The following is an 18,443-nucleotide window of genomic DNA, read 5'->3' on the forward strand; positions in this document are numbered from 1 at the left end:
GTGGGCTGTTTGCATGAAAGGCTGGCCAGTCTGCCTGAGCAGATCTCTGAGGGCAGCTATTGATTCTGTAATCCTCTCTGATGTTGGTAGTGCTCATGTGAACAACCTTGTTGACCTTCTCCTAGTTATTCTAAAGACTATTAAGAGTTATTAAGAAGAGAAGGACTAGCCTATTCATTTCAAAGAACCCAAATGCATGGTTTGGGATTTATTTATTTAAGACAGAAGGAAGATTATAGGCAGTAGAGTATTAGATAGATAAATTAGCAACCTGACCTACCTGGGCAGAAGTTTGTCTGTATATCTTCTATAAAATCAGGAAATGTCACAGAGGGAACACCTGCAGCGTGAAGGAGGGAAGGAAACCTGTGCCATGCACTCAGTAAACATGCCTGGGTAGCTACTTGGCCACCAGAAATCAAACACAGATGAAGTGTTTGTACAGTTAAATGTTTTTGAAACTTAAGTGAGAAGAATAAAAGGCTAATTTCTGTTCCTATGCTTCTTCAGAGGTGCACATAACCATTGGGGTCTCGCTACGTTTGTATATAAGTACGGTTTTAATAGATGGACATCATGAACTTCTTAGAATGTTGCATATATTTATAGAAATATGAATGTATGAAACAGCAGTGTCTAGCCTTTGGTCATGGTCTTGCTTTCTTAATTGAGGTGTAAGTCAATATCTGTTTCTGCTGTGGTCTACCATGTGTGGTTAGAGAATTTATCCCTGATCTTATTTTCATGGATAGTCACTGAAATATGCTCATGGGTTTCTAACTACATTAAATTGATTTGGAAAGTACATTGGTTCAAAATATGCCTCTCGCCTTCCAGGTGTCTAGTTCTACCTTTGTGTTCTGATGCAATTCTTGAGGTCCATAAGGTGTTAACTTTCTTGGAGGGTAGTCGGTTTTGTTGTTATGTGCCTGTACTAATCAGGCAGTCTAGCAATGCATTTAAAGGTAAATGCTGCTCCTACTGCTGTACAGGGTAGAATTGGTATGTATGCAGGAGCACATGATTTTAGGTGACTACCTTATCCCCTTCACTCTGCAGAACCTGTCTCTGGGAGGAGGGGGGGACTAGGCAGAAGTGCCCAAGGGTGTATTTGGAGTCTGTAGCCAGATACCGAAGACTTGTCGTTTGCCCCTCTCGTTGTGGTATAATACCGTTTTGTCTGGGCAGAATGCTTTGGATCTGACACTAACATTTAAGATTACATGAGTAAAAAGTTGGTCTTTTCAAAATCCGTAACTGTTTGAAAGCCTTGTCTCTGTACCCCAGTATGCTACTGCAAATTAGCAAAGGGACAGCAAAGCCATGAGTTTAGGAGCCTTATGCACAGGGGAGCTTCCTTGATGTTTGTATGTGTCACTGCCCAATTGCTCCACCTTGTCAATCAAACTCAATGAAGCCACTGGCTCTATCGTAGGGGAAACTTATGGTATGAAATGCCTATTGGAGCATTCCATGGGGAGCTCCTGGACTTCATTTGTGCTCTGCAGCTGCAAGATGGAGAGGGCCTAAAGAGGTCCTGACGATGGCAGCTGCAGCATCATTTTTGTCCCCCTGTTTAACTGGAATAAACCTTTCTAAAAATTGAATAGTATTCAATTACTTCCAATATAAAATGCCTACTTGTTTTTTAATTGCATCTGACTAAGAACTAACTCATCTGTGAGGAAAAGAATATTATAGATGGACTACTTAGTGTTTATATTTTCAATGTTAATACAGAAGGAAGAACCTGTATGTACCTTTAGGTCATGCACTGTTTGCTTAGGAAACTTCATCACAAAGTTTGTGACTGTTTGTAGTGATTACACAGTTCTTCATTAGTAATTGAATTTTTACAATAATATGCAAAATTGTTATATGAACATCATGAAGCTATCCTGTGCACTTGTACAATGTTGGAACATTCTCAATATTAAGTGAAGACTGACCATTCATAAATTTATTTAAATAAACTTCAGAGGGAGCTTTCTCACCCTACACATGGATTTAAATACCTTATGTCCTCATAGTAATACTGTGATTTAACCCTAAAATAATTTTACATGAAAAACTTCTAAATGAGTGCATTTGTTTGCTTTCATTTGTCACATCTGCTCATCCAGAATGCAAGGAGCCCGGTGCTTTAACATGCAGTATGTAAGTTGGCAACTTCAACTGACTAGGGGTGAGGGGTGTTGCATGAATGACCATTTTGGATGCCATGACTTCCTGTCTGTTTGAAATAAACTTGGGGAGGTGGGCCTTGACAAATGTCCCAGCATCTTGCAAGACTGGCAGTATCAGGTTAAATAGGAAAGAGTACATCTCGTGGATCTGTGCTCTTCAGTGCGAATGGTCTCCTTTGAAGGTAAACATACCTAAGGACTGTTATCTCAAGCATTGTAGTAAATCCTTGTTGATTGGGGGAAGGAGCAAGAATGGGTAAGTGTGCAAGGTCACAGTTATCCCTCAATAGAAGGCCAATTTCGAGTCAAAGATGTTAGTCTTAAGGTTATTCCTCTCACTATTTAAATAGCCTCTGGGATACTTTTGTTTTCCTCTAATTATTTAAAAAGCAAGGAGTCATTATACCAATACAACAAAACACTTAAGCATCTGCTGAATCTCCAGTTCACTTACTTGAAGTGAAACATAAAACTATGCAAATTAAACACTGTACAAATTAACTTGATCTTAGGTTTTTTGCAGTCTTTTTCCTTTCCTTACTGAAAGCAGATTTTTACTTACTGAGGATGTTCTTAGCATTCCACTTAGACATGTAGTGTTAGTCTACTGACCCTAACAGATCTCCCTCTAAAAGGTGCAAAAGTGGATAGCTCTGGGTTCATGATAAAGTTCCTAAGAATCCCCAGCTATTCTCGTTATGTTGACTTCAGCTAGTGCAGAAATTGGATGGAAATCTATTACTAACTGTGAAAGGGCTTTTAGACACTTATTAAAAAAAAAAACAAAAAAAACCAACCAACCACACAAAAAAACCCAAACCTTGAAAGTAAATGCTTTATATGGGAAGCTACAGCAGATGTTCTTCTGACAGCGTGGGTGTTCACCTATACAGCCAAACCATCCAGATTCTAGGGGCTGATTTATCTCCAGGCTTTGTTCTCTGCTGGATAGTTACGTACCCTGAATTTAGTGAAGGGTCTTCAGTGATACTTTCTACTCCAAAAGTTACGCCTCTGCTTTTTTAAACTTGTATGAGTATTTCTAAAGGTGTTTAGAATGCAACAGAAGAAAGAATTTCAGTTAGTGCAATGCTAAGGCCTTAGCCTGGAACTGAGGTTTATCACCTGGATCTAGTTCTTGAGGTTTTTAAGGACTACAGCGTTGCCATCCCCAAAGTCCTATGCAGCTGCTGAGTTTTAGAAATCAAGTGTGTGCATATAGACACACACATACGCACCCACATTTATCTATACACACATAGACAGCTGATCAGGACAACTGTTTCCAGTAGAGAGTATTGCAGAAGGTACAGCAGAAGCATTTAATCTTATTTTACCAGAACAGGGACATTTATCTCCTAGTATGAGATCTTGCAGATCCACTCTATTTTCTTCTTAGGCACTTGGTTCCCTGTGAGCTGTTAAGTGCAGCAAGTCTGCTGCTTGAAAGTGTAGGTGCATGCTTGCTCTCATTCATTCATCCAGTTAAACCTTGTGGCATGACACAGTATAGCTTAATATGTCCTAACATCATGTAATGCCACATGGTAGAGTTCTTCTTATCTCCTGAAGAGAAACATGACAGATAGTGTTGGAGCTACATTAATTTGTGTGTGTGGTGTGTGCAAAGCCCTGTATGAAATTCAGAGGTAGCATGCCGACGAATCCAAGTATGCATGCAGAAACCCCAGCGGTGCAGTGCCAGGGATTGATGCGCTACCCACAGCCTCCAAACAGGGGTGTTTGGCACCTGGTGTGTGGGCAGAAGAAAGGTAGATCACACAGAAAAAGCTCTCATAAGATATGGGGCAGGATCCTGATGCTTCCAAACCTGGGCATCTCATCTGCATGAGGTAGAATTTTTTTAAATGGAGCCCTTGCTGACTTTTATTGTTATTAAAAGCATGTTAAGTCAAAGTAGTACTAGTATGCTGAGCTTTACAAAGTGGTGTTTGACTGACACTACCACTATGGAATTAAGATCTGATTACTTCCAGGGTGAGCAGCAGATACCTAATTTGGTTATTCCTACATCTCATACTGCCATTCACAAATGAAACAAATATATTAAAAGAAAAACAAAGCAGATGGTGTTATGGACTTAGCAAAATAGTTATATTCATTAGGTTAATTCAATAAATTACTTATTTTTATGCTTTGATTATTTTTTCAGATTCATTCATGTTTTCTGATTTGGAATACCTTCAAGAGCCCCTTCCCTCCAACTAGTATCTCCAAGATCAATCCAAGAAAATGCTTCCTCTTACCTCACTTCAAGATGCGATATACAAAAAGATGACCTAATGCTAGAAGCTGCGTATTCTCTTAATACTTTTTAAAAAAAACCAAACTTGAAACTAAGCTAAATGGAAAACACTGTTCCAAACCACTGAAGGGTCAAGTCAGCAAGACTGGAGACTTAAACTGGAGTAGGCTGGAGCCATACAACCAATGGTGAATTTGGAGGCAACGGGGCAACAAATGCCCAAGGTAAGCAAAAATGCCAATCTATTGTTGTACCTCTGTATATTTCCACGCACTTAACTGATGCTTGTTAAGACTTGCTTATAATGCCCACTGTTAAGCATGAGAAATAACCTAACCATCAGAAAAAGGTTTTGGAAGATGTATTGTCTGTTTATAATGTGCTCACACAACACTTATGCGGCAAATACTCACTCAAACATTTTTCTGGTTGCAGTTTTATGTATATTTGTGTGGCTGTGAAAAAGCAACTCGTTGTGACTACTGTAAGTCTAGTTCTGTGGAAAATCCATCTGCTCTTTTGGGCTGCAGGTCATAATTTCCATGGTAATTGGCTCTGAAATTTTAACTCTCAACACTTCAGAGGTCTGCCACAGTGAACTGTCAGATTGGCTCAACCTACTTGGTTACTAGAGGTTAACATGTGCATCAGTGCTTGTATATCCAAAATTAATTATAGTTGTGTGATTTTAAGGAAAACTTTGATTCAGAATGGAACACTTGCAGGGAGTTACTTCACCTTTTTTTTTAAACACAATTTATCAGCATAACACTTAAACTAAGATATATAATTTTTTAATGGAACAGGTGGAGATTTTCTTTTCCAGCTTAATGAACCCTCTAAGCAACTATTTTTTCCTTTCCTTTTTTTTTTTTTTTAATGACCCAAACATTGAACTTGAAGACATAGCTGTTTATATTTTGCTGCATCAAGGTTTGGGCTGTCTCTTAGCTATGAATGCCTTATGCTCTTATGTGGATGTAGAGTAGAAATGTTCTTCAGCCTAATTTGGGACAGGGAGTATTAATAAAAGATGTGTAAAACACAGAGGGGGAAAAATAGACAACTTCCATTTTTTAGTTGTCGTTATGTTACCATAACACTGGACTAATGGTGATAAATCAAGATGTCTAAAATCTTTCACTGATATCAAGCATCCATGTCTTATTGACTGTCTGATCTCTGCTGTTAGTCATAACTTGCTTAATATTTGAATACAGTAGGGTTTTTTTAAACTGGAATATGAGTGTAGGAAGGCAGCTACTTGGCTATGTTTGAGGCACAATGAAGCTACTTCAGCAAGTAAAACTTTGTTTTTGTTTAACAGTTCTTTGAACTTGATTCTAAATATCTTGTATAACTAACATTGATCCAAAGCCCATCAAAGTCAACTGAAAGGTGATTGCAGGACTTAAGAGCTTTGAATCAGGTCCTAAGAGCTGGAAAAACAAACACTGCTTTTCTGCAAGTAGATACGAAAGCATTTCTGCCAATTTTAACATGTAATACGAGCCCCTGTGTCTACATGCTTATAGGACTGGGCTTCAATGACATAAGAAAGTAAGAAAGATTAAATATTTTAAAAGCCAGTGAAACAGAAAAGGGAGAAAATGATTCTTGTACTGTGCACAAAGCAAGAATAGGTATGAGCAAGGTGGTCAGAACCATTGCATGTAGTCTGGATTTAGTCTGTCACCACTTTAATGTCAGATTTCCAAAACTTCAAAATACATCATCCATTTTTTAATGAATTCATCTTGTGGTGTACATTCATATTTCTGATAAACTATATACTACCTCACAACAAACTGAACAATAGAAGCAGGTTGAGCACAAATACATGGGAAAACAATTCCTCATTTTTTCCTGCCCAACATGCTCTTGAGTTAAAAATTGCAATTGAACACGTTCATCATTCCATTTATTTTAATGGGAAAATTTGTCTTACCTTCCAGGACACTTGATGGAAATAGCATATAATCTCTGAGTTTTACACAGACCTTCTGCACTGGCACTGTTCCTTATAGAACAAATGCCTAGATTTGATTAAGGATGGAAAAAATGCAAATTTTGTGAGCTTTGCATGCTTGTGTATATGTGAAGATATACACACAGGTTTCAGTGGATAACTTGGGTTATTGATTACATGGTTCTACCAAAGAACATAAGTTGGCATAAGGGCTTTGAATCTATCAAGAACAGAAAACCCCTTTCTCTCTGTAAGTGATTATTCAGCAATATCTTTGTTACTGATTAGTCCAGTTATATTTGTCAAGAAATACCCTGTTGGCTTGAGAAAAATAATCTGGACATACTTAGGTTCCTGAAAGGGCAATTCCCAGTAAAACTTTGTTAGTAACGACCACACCAGGGGCTTAGTCCTCACTACAGAGAACATTTCCACAGAGTACTGTGGTGTCTAGTGTACATGGAAACTCCCGTATGAAAAGTCCTTATGCTTAAAAAAAAAAAAGCCATTGATAAATTAATAGCAAATGACTGTATAAATCTTGTACTAAACCAGAGAAGTGTACTACTACTGCCTGTGCACTTCATTTTTTCAAACGTGTTGATGTGAAAAAAGATACACCAGAACACAAGGAAAACACTTAAGAATGAAAAGCCCAATCCTATTTTATGGTAGCTAAGAGTGGGTTAGCAATTAATCTTCATGCACAGTGGGACTCAGTAAGTTGCTGATATTTTCCTGAGAATTTGGGAAAAAAAAAAAAATCAGAAATAGTAAATAAAGCTTTAAGCATCTTAAATTTAAGTAACTATTTAATTAAAGGGACAAGTGTCCAAAATATTAAAACTGCAGTAGTAATTCCACCAGAAACTTTGTTTTTTAAAATCCAGTAGCATTTTTATCTAGCCTGAGCAAGAACTGAGCACCTGCAAGTGAAACTGAATAGGATTGGTCCCAAGCAAAGTGAAAACTGCGTAGGCTGCTTTAATTTTTCTAGCTGTAAGAAATTGCTTAGCAGTAAGCAAACGTCCTACAGTCAGTGTGCTTTTACTGATCTCCCCCGGTACTGTCCGCACGTGGCATGCACTGTATGCTAAGTTTGGGGGTGAAGGGGAGGAAACTTCCGTCTGTTCGAAAAGATGGAATATCAATAAGCCCCTTCTACAACACGAAGGGAGGGTCGCGTTAGCTTTGAAATTCTGCATCTGCTCCTCTCCGCGCTGAAATAGCTTCCCCCTCGAGAGGAAACGTGTATTTCTGGTTTTCAGCCGGATCGTTGCTGGGGGGCAAGGCTCTTGCAGGAGCCCGTGCGGGCTCCTCCATCCCGGCAGCGAGACGAGCCCCGTCCCCCGTCCGGGAAGGCTGGGCCGAGCCTGCCGGGCTGCCGCCGGCCGCCTCAGGTGCCTGCTCCCCTCTGCCTCTACTTACATCTCCCCAGCTCCGCCTCGCTCCTTCTGCCCCGCTCGCTCCGGCTCTCATCTGCCTCCCTTATTTTCTGCCCTTAATCTCGCCGCATCCTCTCGCTGTCGCACCGCCCGAGGGACCGAAGCTGCGGCCGTGCCTGCGCCGGGAAGGGGTCCGGGGGCAGGGGGGAGCGGTGCGAGGGGACCAGCAAGCCCCGGCTCGCCAGCCCGCCCCGGGACGCGGGTCGCTCGGGCTTCTCGCGTCCCAGCCCGCACCTTGCCGCCGCGCGCGGCGTACCGGCACCTCCGACCCTCAGCCGGGGGCGGCGGCCCCCGCAGCAGCGCTGGGGGAGGGCCCTTCTCCCCCAAACCCCGGGGCGGCGCCCCCGCCCCGGCCCTTTAGTAGCCACGGCGGGGCTGGGAGTGGCGCAGAGCGCAGGGTGCCCCGCAGCAGCCGGGCTATGGCCGGGGGGCTACGGGGGGTTCCGGCCGCGGCGGTGCTGCTGCTGGGGCTCCTGAGTGCACGGGGGATGGCGGAGCCCCCCCTGGAGCCCGATGCCTCCTCTATCCTGGTCTCTAAGCGGGGGCTGCGCGTCCCCCTCGGCCGCTCCGTCTCGCTGGACCCGGCGGCGGACCTAGTGTTGCGGGTGCGGCCGGGGGACAGGTGTGCGGTGGCAGTGCTGGGGAGCGGGCCGGGCCCGCAGCGCGCCGGAACCCTGCAGCCCTCACGCTTCCCCTGCGCCTTCGCCCGCGGGCAGGTCACCTACACCCACTTCGGGGCCCGCAGCCCCGGCCGGTACCGTTTACGCCTCCAGCTCCGCTACGACTCGCCGCGCCAGACCCTCGTCGTGCCATTCACGCTGGAGGTGGAAGTGCTCTTCCAGCAGCTGCGTCTGCTCAGCCGCAACCTGCCCCTGCCCGTGGAGAAGCTGCGGGGGCTCAGCGCCCCGCTGGACGGCAAGGTGCTGGGCTTCCCCGAGGGCGAGCCCGGCCGGCGGTGCCGCCTCACCCTGCTGCCCCCCGAAGCCGCTGGCGCCGGCCCCCTTCCCGCCTACGGGCGGCTGCTGGATGCCGAGGGGCGACCCCTGCCCGCCGGCTACAGCGAGGACTGCTCGGCCGTACTGCAAGCGGGCGTCCGCTACCAGCACACGGCAGCCACCGCCACCCCGGGACAGGACTGTATCCCGGCGCGGGTGTCTGTGCTGCCCGCCGCCGGCCCGGAGCAGTGGGAGTACTTCCAGGTGCTGGTGCGGATCCGCGAAGGGGCCGACAACACGCCACCCAAGCCCAGCTTCCTGGCGCTGCTTATGATGGAGGTGGACCAGTTTGCGCTCACTGCCCTCACCTTGGATATGCTGGCTGCAGAGGACCTGGAGACACCCCCGGACCTCTTGGTCTTCAATCTCATCTCCTCCTGGCCCAGTGACCCACGGCAGCAAGGCTTCCTGCTCAGCACCGATGACCCCAGCCACCCCCTCATTGCCTTCTCGCAGCAGGAGGTGAGGGAGCTGAAAATTGCCTACCAGCCCCCTACCCTGGACTCTGACCAGGAGAGGCTTTACCAGGTGGAAATGGAAGTTCTGGATCCTGAAGGTGCCTCTTCAGAGCCTTTTGCTTTTGTGATCCTGGTAAAGCCCATGAACACGTTGGCCCCTGTGGCCACTTTCAGTCATGTGGCTGGCCCACAGCTGATGCTCTTTGAGGGCCAGTCACGGCCCCTCTCTGGCACCTTGGAGATCAGCGATGAGGACAATCTGAAAGAGGTGAAGGTCTGGGTCGCACGAGGCCTGCGATATGGGAAACTCAACGTATTGGGTGTACCGCCCAGCCGCAAGTATTTCACTGCTGCAGAGCTAGCAGCAGGGCAGGTGATTTACCAGCATGATGGTAGTGAGCACAGCTACAGTGACAACATTGTTTTCCGCATGGCAGACGGGCAGCACCAGGTTGAATTTCTGTACCCCATCACCATTGCTCCTGATGATGATCAGCCACCGCTGCTGAATGCAAATACGGGACTGGTGCTGAGTGAGCACCAGACTGTCCAAATCTCACCTTTTGTCCTCAGTGCCACAGACATTGACTCTGACGATGCCTCTATCCGGTTTGTCCTGGTCGGGGACTCTGCAATGTCCCTACTACACTCCCACCGCTTTGGTGAGCTGCTGCTGCGTCAGGCAGAGCAACCAGCCTCTTATGCGAGCAAAGAAAGTGGAGCAGGGTTGGAGAGTGACTCCTCTTCCTCCCCCTGGCATTTTGTGGAGGATGAACACATATATGAGAGGGTGGTGAACGAGTGGCTGCAGCAGGATATCCTTGATGGGAGGCTGTTCTTCAGGCACATGGGACCTCACAGCGCCAGCCCAGTAATGGGCCGCATTGTGTTCCAGCTGCAGGATGACAATGACCCCCCTAACTGGTCAGGGGAGCATGTGTTCACTGTCAAAGTCCAACCGGTAGACAACCTGCCACCTGCGCTGTACCCAGGTACTAGTCTGCAGATGACAGTGCAGGAATACCAGCTGACTGTCTTTAAGAAGCACTATTTACGGTACACCGATCTGGATACAGATGACAGGGAGCTGAAGTACACTCTACTGACACCCCCAACTGACACAGATGAGAACCACTCTGTGGTCACTGGAGAGATTGTGTTGGCTGACAGTCCTGAGGTGTCCATTAAAAGTTTCACCCAAGCCCAAGTCAACCACCACAAGGTGGCATATCGACCTCCAGATCAGGAGCTGGGGATCACACCACGAGTGGTTCAGTTCACATTCCTTGTAGAGGACTCAGCTAGCAATTCTCTACAAGGTACCTTTACTCTCTTCCTGCAGCCAGTGGATAACCGACCACCTCAGATCACCAATACAGGCTTCGCTGTACTTCAGGGAAACAGCTTCCTTCTCACCAGCAATCAACTGGATGCCACAGATGAGGACACATCTGCAGGCCAGATTGTCTTCACTGTAACTCAAGCTCCGGTGCATGGCGAACTACGTTATCTGGAGGAGGGTCTGATAGTGCAAGGGGAATCTTTCCTGCTAGATGATATTGCTGGTGGGCGCATCTCCTACAGGCACAGCGGTCATGAGGTTGACAGTGATTCTTATCAGTTGGAAGTGAGTGATGGAGTCCATCATGTGCCAATCACAGTCAAGATTGCTGTGCAGCCTGTGGATGATGAAAACCCAAGTATTGCTCTGCCTGGTGGTCACAGGTGGATGGGAGCAGCCATTGATGTCCTGGAAAATGGTGCTACTGAAATGACTACGTTGCTTATCCAGGTTACAGATGAGGATACAGATGACTTGATGCTGACCTTCATTGTGCAGGATCCACCCAAGCTGGGTGACATCCTTGTGGATGGAGTACAATCAGAAAAGTTTACCCAGCACGACCTCATCAGCGGAGTGGTAGCCTACGCTCACACCAGTGGAGAGATTGGCTTGAAAAAGAGGTATGATTCCTTCAATCTCACCATTTCTGACCTCTCTCGTGAGTGGGTGGTGGGAGGCAGCGCAGTACAAAGGGTGCGTGTGGCTGTAACTATATTACCTGTGGACAGTATTGCACCTGAAGTGATGGTTGCGTCAGAGCCACTCAGTGTCCTCGAGGGAGGGAAGAGTACTCTAACTCTGGATCAGCTGGATGTGGAGGACATAGATACTCCCAGAGATGACATCTTGTGCATTGTCACAGTTCAGTCCACTTCAGGTTATTTGGAGAATGTTTCTCCAGCCCCAGGGTCTGAGAAGTCTAGAGCCGGTACTGCCATTAGTGCTTTTTCCATCAAAGATGTTCGCCTGGGCCATGTCAACTACGTGCAGAGCATTCACAAAGGGCTGGAGCCTATGGAGGATAGATTTGCTTTCCAATGCTCTGATGGTGTTAACTTCTCACCTCACCAGTTCTTCCCCATTGTCATCATCCCCACCAACGATGAAAAGCCAGAGCTGTTTGTAAACGAATTTGTTGTGCTTGAGGGGATGAGCCTGGTGATTGACACCCCTATCCTCAATGGAGCCGATGCAGACATGCCTCCAGATGAACTGCGTTTTGTTATTGCTGTCCCTCCTAAGCATGGGCAGATTGTGCAGCAGCTGTCCACAGGCACTGTGCCTGTTCACAGCTTCACCCTGGAGGAGATCCGGGAGGCTTCCAGCATTGTGTATGAACATGATGACTCGGAGACGAAAGAAGATAGCTTCCAAATTCAGCTGACAGATGGGCACCACACAGTGGAGCAAAATGTGCCGATTATGGTGATCCTGGTAGATGATGAGGCCCCCAGGATGGCAATCAACAATGGTCTGGAAGTAGAGATTGGCAAGTCAAAGGTCATCTCTAGTCGAGACCTTAAAGCCACAGACATTGATTCAGAGGACAAGAACCTTGTTTATGTCATCCGTTTGGCACCTGTGCAGGGTTTCTTACAGCATCTGAACAGACAAGAGGAAGTGCTGCACAACATTACGCAAGGCACAAACTTCACACAAGATGATTTAGACCAGGGTTTTATCTGGTATGTTCATACTGGCCTACCTGGAGTGCGTGATCTGATTAAATTTGATGTTACTGATGGCATTAATGCCTTGATAGACAGGTACTTCTATATTACTGTTGGTAACATTGATATAGTTTTCCCTGAGGTGATCAACAAGGGTGTAACTCTGAAAGAAGGTGGAAAGGTGACACTCACAACTGATCTGCTCAGCACAAGTGATGTTAACAGTCCTGATGAAAATTTGCGTTTCAGTGTCACCCGGTCCCCAACCTGGGGCCATCTAGAGAATTCAGACAGTCCTGGAGTACCTGTTGTTTCCTTTACTCAACTCCAACTTGCCGGCAACAAGATTTACTACATTCATACAGCAGAGGATGAGGTAAAGATGGACAGTTTTGAGTTCGAAGTGACAGATGGCCGTAACCCAGTCTTCCGTACCTTCAGGGTCTTCATCACAGACGTGGATAATAAAAAGCCAGTTCTAACTATTGGTGACCTGGTTGTTGAGGAAGGGGAGACCAGGTTGATCACCCCTTTTGAGCTGACTATGGAAGATGGGGATACACCTGACCATTTACTCCTATTCACAGTCACTCAGGTTCCGGTGCATGGCCAGATTTTGTACAACAACAGCTACCCAGTCACCAGCTTCACCAAACAAGACTTGAATGAGAATCTTATCAGCTACAGACATGATGGTACGGAAACCAACCAGGATAGTTTCTCCTTCTCTGTGACTGATGGGACCCACACAAACTTTTATGTTTTCCCTGACACTGTCAAGGAGGTCCACCAACCCCAGATGATGAGGATTCAGATCAGTTCACTGGACAACAGAGTACCACAGTTAGTGGTGAACAAGGGTGCCCCTACTCTGAGAAGGCTTCCAGCGGGGCACCTAGGCTTCCTGATCACTAGTAAGGCGCTAAAGGCAGAGGATCGAGACAGTCCGCACAAGCTGTTGAAATACAAAATAACAGATGGGCCGGAGCATGGCTTCGTCGTTAATACCGGCTTTGGAAATGAGAGCGTTAGAACATTTACACAAGGTTGGTGCTGACAGTTGTATTTGCTTATAAACATTGGGCTCAATGAGCTGTTGTTTTGTGTTATATTTTTTGAATCTTTTTTTTCAGGGGATTTAGAAAAGAACGTGTTTTAAACTATGAAGTATATGCAAATGATCAGAATGATAATACATGTATTTTAGAAATGAAGGTTTGTTTTATCTGTGAAGATACAATAGAACAGTTCTGTGTTGTATGCGCATGCGTTAATGTGTTTCCTGCTGTGTTAAATGCACATCTTACTGTGTACATAGCACAGTGCTGCTCCTAAGAAGATGGGATACAATCTGGTGATTTGCAGATCCCACACCAGTTTCTTTTTGAAGACTGAATTACCTATTTGCCTGCCTGGAAATTAAACCCAGGCCCAAAAATCACTATTGTCTTCAGAGAAAATTGTTTGGAAAAGTGCTTAACATGTCTGCACATCACTGGATCTAGTATTTAAAAAAAAAAAAAAAAAAGGCAGGAGACACCCAGTGTAGCCTCAGTAGTTTGGGTGACATTTTGTGTGATTCTGTTCCACAGAGAAAGCTCAGTAGGTAGGGAGGCCTCCTTTAGTCAGCTCCACCAAACCATCCTGGATGCAGAGGGAAGAGCCTCTGGATGGTGGGGCGCAGTGACAGCAGCCAGACTTCCTATAAATGTTCCTGTGCTCCAGCCGATCTTACGGAGTTTACTGGGTTTAGAACTGTCATTCATCTGTCCTGGATAGAATAGTATGCTGAAAGTGCTCGCAAGGAAACTTCCAGCCTAGACTTGGCCTACTTCCAGCGTTCTTTGACTATCAGCAGGGAGGACAATGTTTACCAAAATTCTCATTAGACACTATAATAGGATTAGAGGTCTCCGTTATTTTTATGTGCTCAAGTATGTTACCTTTCTTTTGCAAGAGAAAACAATCTGGGGAGAGAAAAAATCTTCTATCTCCATTTTATGTATTTATCTATAACTTCCAAACTTGTAGCTTTAAGATTATGATAACACAGTTTATTTTAAAAGGTCTGCAGTTCATCTGCCAAGCTAGTGTTGTGAAAAAACATTTGTCGTTCCTTCAAGAATGTTTCATACATTTTCAGTTGACAGAAAGCGCCCAAATCTGCCATACCAGAACAAGAGCAACTGTTAACCCTAGGGGAGTAATATCTTGGAAGATCAGAATTAGCTCTACAACAGCTTAATGCTGAATGGATCATAAAGAACATTTATGTATGTCTCAAATGTTTTTATATCAAATGAAATTGTTGTTTATTTAACTAAAATAAAAGCAGAAGAATTCTCTGAAGTCTTCATATAGATGAAATGTGGCACAGAATAATAACCTGCAACTTTAGTGTAATAGAAATATCCCAGTGTTTTTCCCCTGTTCTCTGGGAATACCAAATAAAAATTTTATTGACTTTTAGACCCATTTGTGATTTGTTTAATATGTTCTCATATTCAATGACAATGTACCTGCAACAGTTTTGTAAGTTATAGAAGAACTTAAAAAACTGATTAAAGTTAAATTTATCTTTAAAAATTGGGCAGATCTTTACTCCAAATAGATTCTAGTTACTTATAGCAAAGTAATTCTTCCTAATGTGCTGAAACAAGGATGTGACTTTGAGTATAGACCCGTATAAGAAGCCATGCCACATTATACCAGTTTGGTTGCTGAAATGCTTTATCCACAAATTAGACGACTTATTAGTAAGTAATCAAATAGTAAAGGTAGAATGAACTGTGTCCTATATTCTGTAGTAAAATTCTATCATGATTAATTATCATATTCTTTTCTTAGCTGATATTGATGAAATGAAGATCAGCTACATCTTGAAGGAAGGTAATAATGCTACCAGTGACATCTTCTATTTCTCCATTGAAGACAATGGTAAGATTAAGATGCTTAATTATACATATCTTAAAATTACACTATCTGGAAGACTGTTCACATTAAACAAACAATTCATCTATTATTTCCTTATAAGTAATATGTGAAAGTGCCATGAACACATAGGAACACAAATCAGGATGTTTTATCCATTTTAAGGTATAATGTCACAATTAATGCAAACTGCTATGGCAAGCTACGAGCTCTTAATGAGATATACTGTTGTCACAATGCTTTTTGTTCAGTGGCCTTTATGGAGGACTGTTGGCAGTGACAGTGGGTCCCTTGTGGTCAGCTGTGCATGTTGCGAAAATTCAACTGTGCAAGGTGGAGCATTGATGGTTTTGGAATCATGGCCAGCTACTGAACCAAAAGAGAAAATTAATGCTAACCTTTGTTAAATAAGGAGAGTTCAGTTGATCTAGATCTTGGCTGAGAGCCTGGCAAAATGGTAAGATAGGCTGGTTAAGTCCATTTTGCTCTTATTTATACAGAAACACATCCCTGTTTTGCGTAGATAGTTATTGTGTCAAAGGCTTCAGTGGACCAGCGATTATTTATATAAACTGATATGTGTATGTTGCATTTTTTGCATATTCCTTTGATGATTCTTATTTTAAAATCTGTTTTGTTCTGTTTGTTTATTGTTTTTCTTTCCTGTAGGCTACAGTATTTTTCCCCAATTATCCACATGAATTAAGTTCACTGAGAATTCATCAAACTTGTACAGAAGTTCCTTTTAATTAAAGGCAGACAGCAAGAGTCATAAAATAAGTTTGCAATTTAGTTAAATATCTTCTATGTAAGGATCTGCCTCCACAATAATCTCTGTAAATTTCCATACTAGTTTGAGGTAATCCTGAGTGCATAGAACATGTGAGAATAGCATTCTAACACAGTATTTGACAGAAAATTACATTTGTGAGTATTTCCTAACGGGCCTCAAAGCAAGTCTTGAAACACCATTAAAATATTTTGTCCAAAATTGACAGACTCGATAAAAAGAAATACACATTGATAGTTATGACAATAGTCACCGAAAAGCAATAGCTTGTTTGAGTTTGCTAAGGCTTCCTATCCCAGTTATTGCAAACCAGAAATTGTGTGTCTTGATCTCTTGAAAACCAGTTAGTACATTCTATCTATAATCAGTCTGTTTCTGTTCTCGTAGCAGTATAAATCATTGCAGTTTTTTGTCAACCATTTGCTATAAACCAATCCAGCCACAGAGAAGGATGTGCCTGAGAAATAAGCATTCTGTTATGGATTAAGAACTATCTCACAATTTGGTTAGCCAAGACATTTTGATTAGCTGCTGTTCGAAATGAACTTGTTCATTTTATGACTTGAAGGTGAACGTGAGCACCTTGGATATGACTTCAGTGTTTTCCTTGTCTTAGGGCAACACTTAATCTTTTGAGGCAGTGCACTGAGGGTATCAGTTAGCAAAACAATGAAATGCGACTTGCTTATTTTCAATTGCCTAAGAAGTAATTGAACATTTGGTATTGTCACTTTGCTCAGATATGAAAGATTATGAAGCTTAAGGGGCATAAAATTTTTTTTTCAATTACTAGATCAACCACACCTCTGGTTCATTGTGATCCTGTCAGGGGCAAGTTTCTCATGTTTGCAAAGGACAGTGGAATACTAGGCAGCTGGGAATGTGCACAGTATTCATAGCCTGAAAGAGAGTATTTCCTTTTTAGTTAAGGTTTGGGTAAGCAAATAATTTCATTCAGCTGTCATTACACTGGGCTTCAGGAAACTGGAAGACCTGTTTCATAAGCAAAGAATGCACCAGCCCGTTCCCCATGGCTGGCACTTTGTATCCTTGGCAACTTTACAGCTGGAAAGATCTTCCCTTTTAGGAGCCAGTAGAGTAAATGGGAGACAAAGCTATGACAGGCTGAAAATGGCTTTTGGTTTGTGCTTCCTCTGGTTATTCTGAAAGAAAAAGGTTGAACGTTCACCATCTGAGGGGGATGGAAAAAACAAGCTAGATTTCACAAGCCAATTATTTTCTAGCTCTTTTTGAAGTAGTATGCAACCTGCAATTAAAATCAAATGGGGCTATTAATTGAAGAAAGATTGGATATGCATTCTTTGTCTATTTTTGCTTACAATTTCACTTGGCACAGAGGAGAAGGTGCTGTGAACTGCTACCTATGTTTCTTACAGACATCTTATTTTGCTGTCACTTGATCAATATGCAAGTCTTTCACGGATTGTGACATGACTAAATGGGCTACAATAATAATGATGAGAAACAATGGGGGAAAAAGAATGACATGACTGAACAGATGGTAATTCTTATTCCTTATACACCCAGGGACACAAAGGGAGTCAGTTACTAGATGTTTTCATTAACAGCATTTTCAGTCTCTGCTAAATGGAGTGATTCTTTCAGCTAGATTACCTCATCATCTGTCTGTTCCAGATACCAACAAACAGAGTAAGAAAAGCTGTGGCAGTAAATGTGCGCAGCTATGCTTATAATGAAAGTATGCACTGACCGAAGGGTTGTTGTTCATGTGACTGGCACAACTACAGGAAGAGTACGTGGCTATGGGAAGGTGTGCTGAGCAAGTAACATCTGGAAGTTCGCTTAAAACTTGTTTGGTGTGGGAAAGAAGGTTGAAAAGTTAATGCTGTCATTAGTACTATAGCACAAGGAAATGCTTTTAAAAGCAGTTCTACCTGGATTAGTCTTTTGATGGCTTTGGTGCTTAGAAATACATTAAACTTATTCCCTCAGGGGAAGTTACCTCCCAAGGGATTGCCTGAAAGAAGACACAACTGTAATAGCTGTTGTACAACTCAGGAAAAAATACCTAAAGGCCCAGCAGGCACAGAAAACATCCACTGCTTTAGTACAGTTTGCAACTGCTTCAGCAAGCCTCAAGAAAAAGCCTGCTATTTTCTATGTTTTAGTATTCTATCTTCTAAAATCCTCTCAAAAGCATTTGATTTTGCATCAGTACAAAGAAAACTGAGCAATGAGGCACACATGAGTATACGTGTACCGAATGTGAGGAGAAAATGCATATGTTTTTCTCTGTCTTGTCACTCCCCTTGCACAAACACAATTAGGTTCTTCTGGACAAAAGTTTCTACCTTTAACAGGAGAGTATACATTTGGAATAATAGCATTTTGTCTAACTTCTGAGGG

General features: G+C 43.5%; 1 protein-coding gene across 1 annotated transcript in view; it reads left to right on the forward strand.

Moving 5' to 3' along the window:
* The first annotated feature begins 3,840 nt into the window (after positions 1-3,840).
* The window catches only part of LOC134516232 (FRAS1-related extracellular matrix protein 2-like), a 67,992-nt gene continuing 53,389 nt past the window's right edge, over positions 3,841-18,443 (forward strand). The window contains exons 1-3 of the mRNA XM_063336190.1: positions 3,841-3,958; positions 7,690-13,380; positions 15,182-15,271. Of these exons, the coding sequence (XP_063192260.1) occupies positions 3,841-3,958; positions 7,690-13,380; positions 15,182-15,271 (5,899 nt within the window). The remainder of the gene's footprint in view (positions 3,959-7,689; positions 13,381-15,181; positions 15,272-18,443) is intronic.

Source organism: Chroicocephalus ridibundus, chromosome 5, assembly GCF_963924245.1.
Source record: "Chroicocephalus ridibundus chromosome 5, bChrRid1.1, whole genome shotgun sequence".
NCBI lineage: Eukaryota > Metazoa > Chordata > Aves > Charadriiformes > Laridae > Chroicocephalus > Chroicocephalus ridibundus.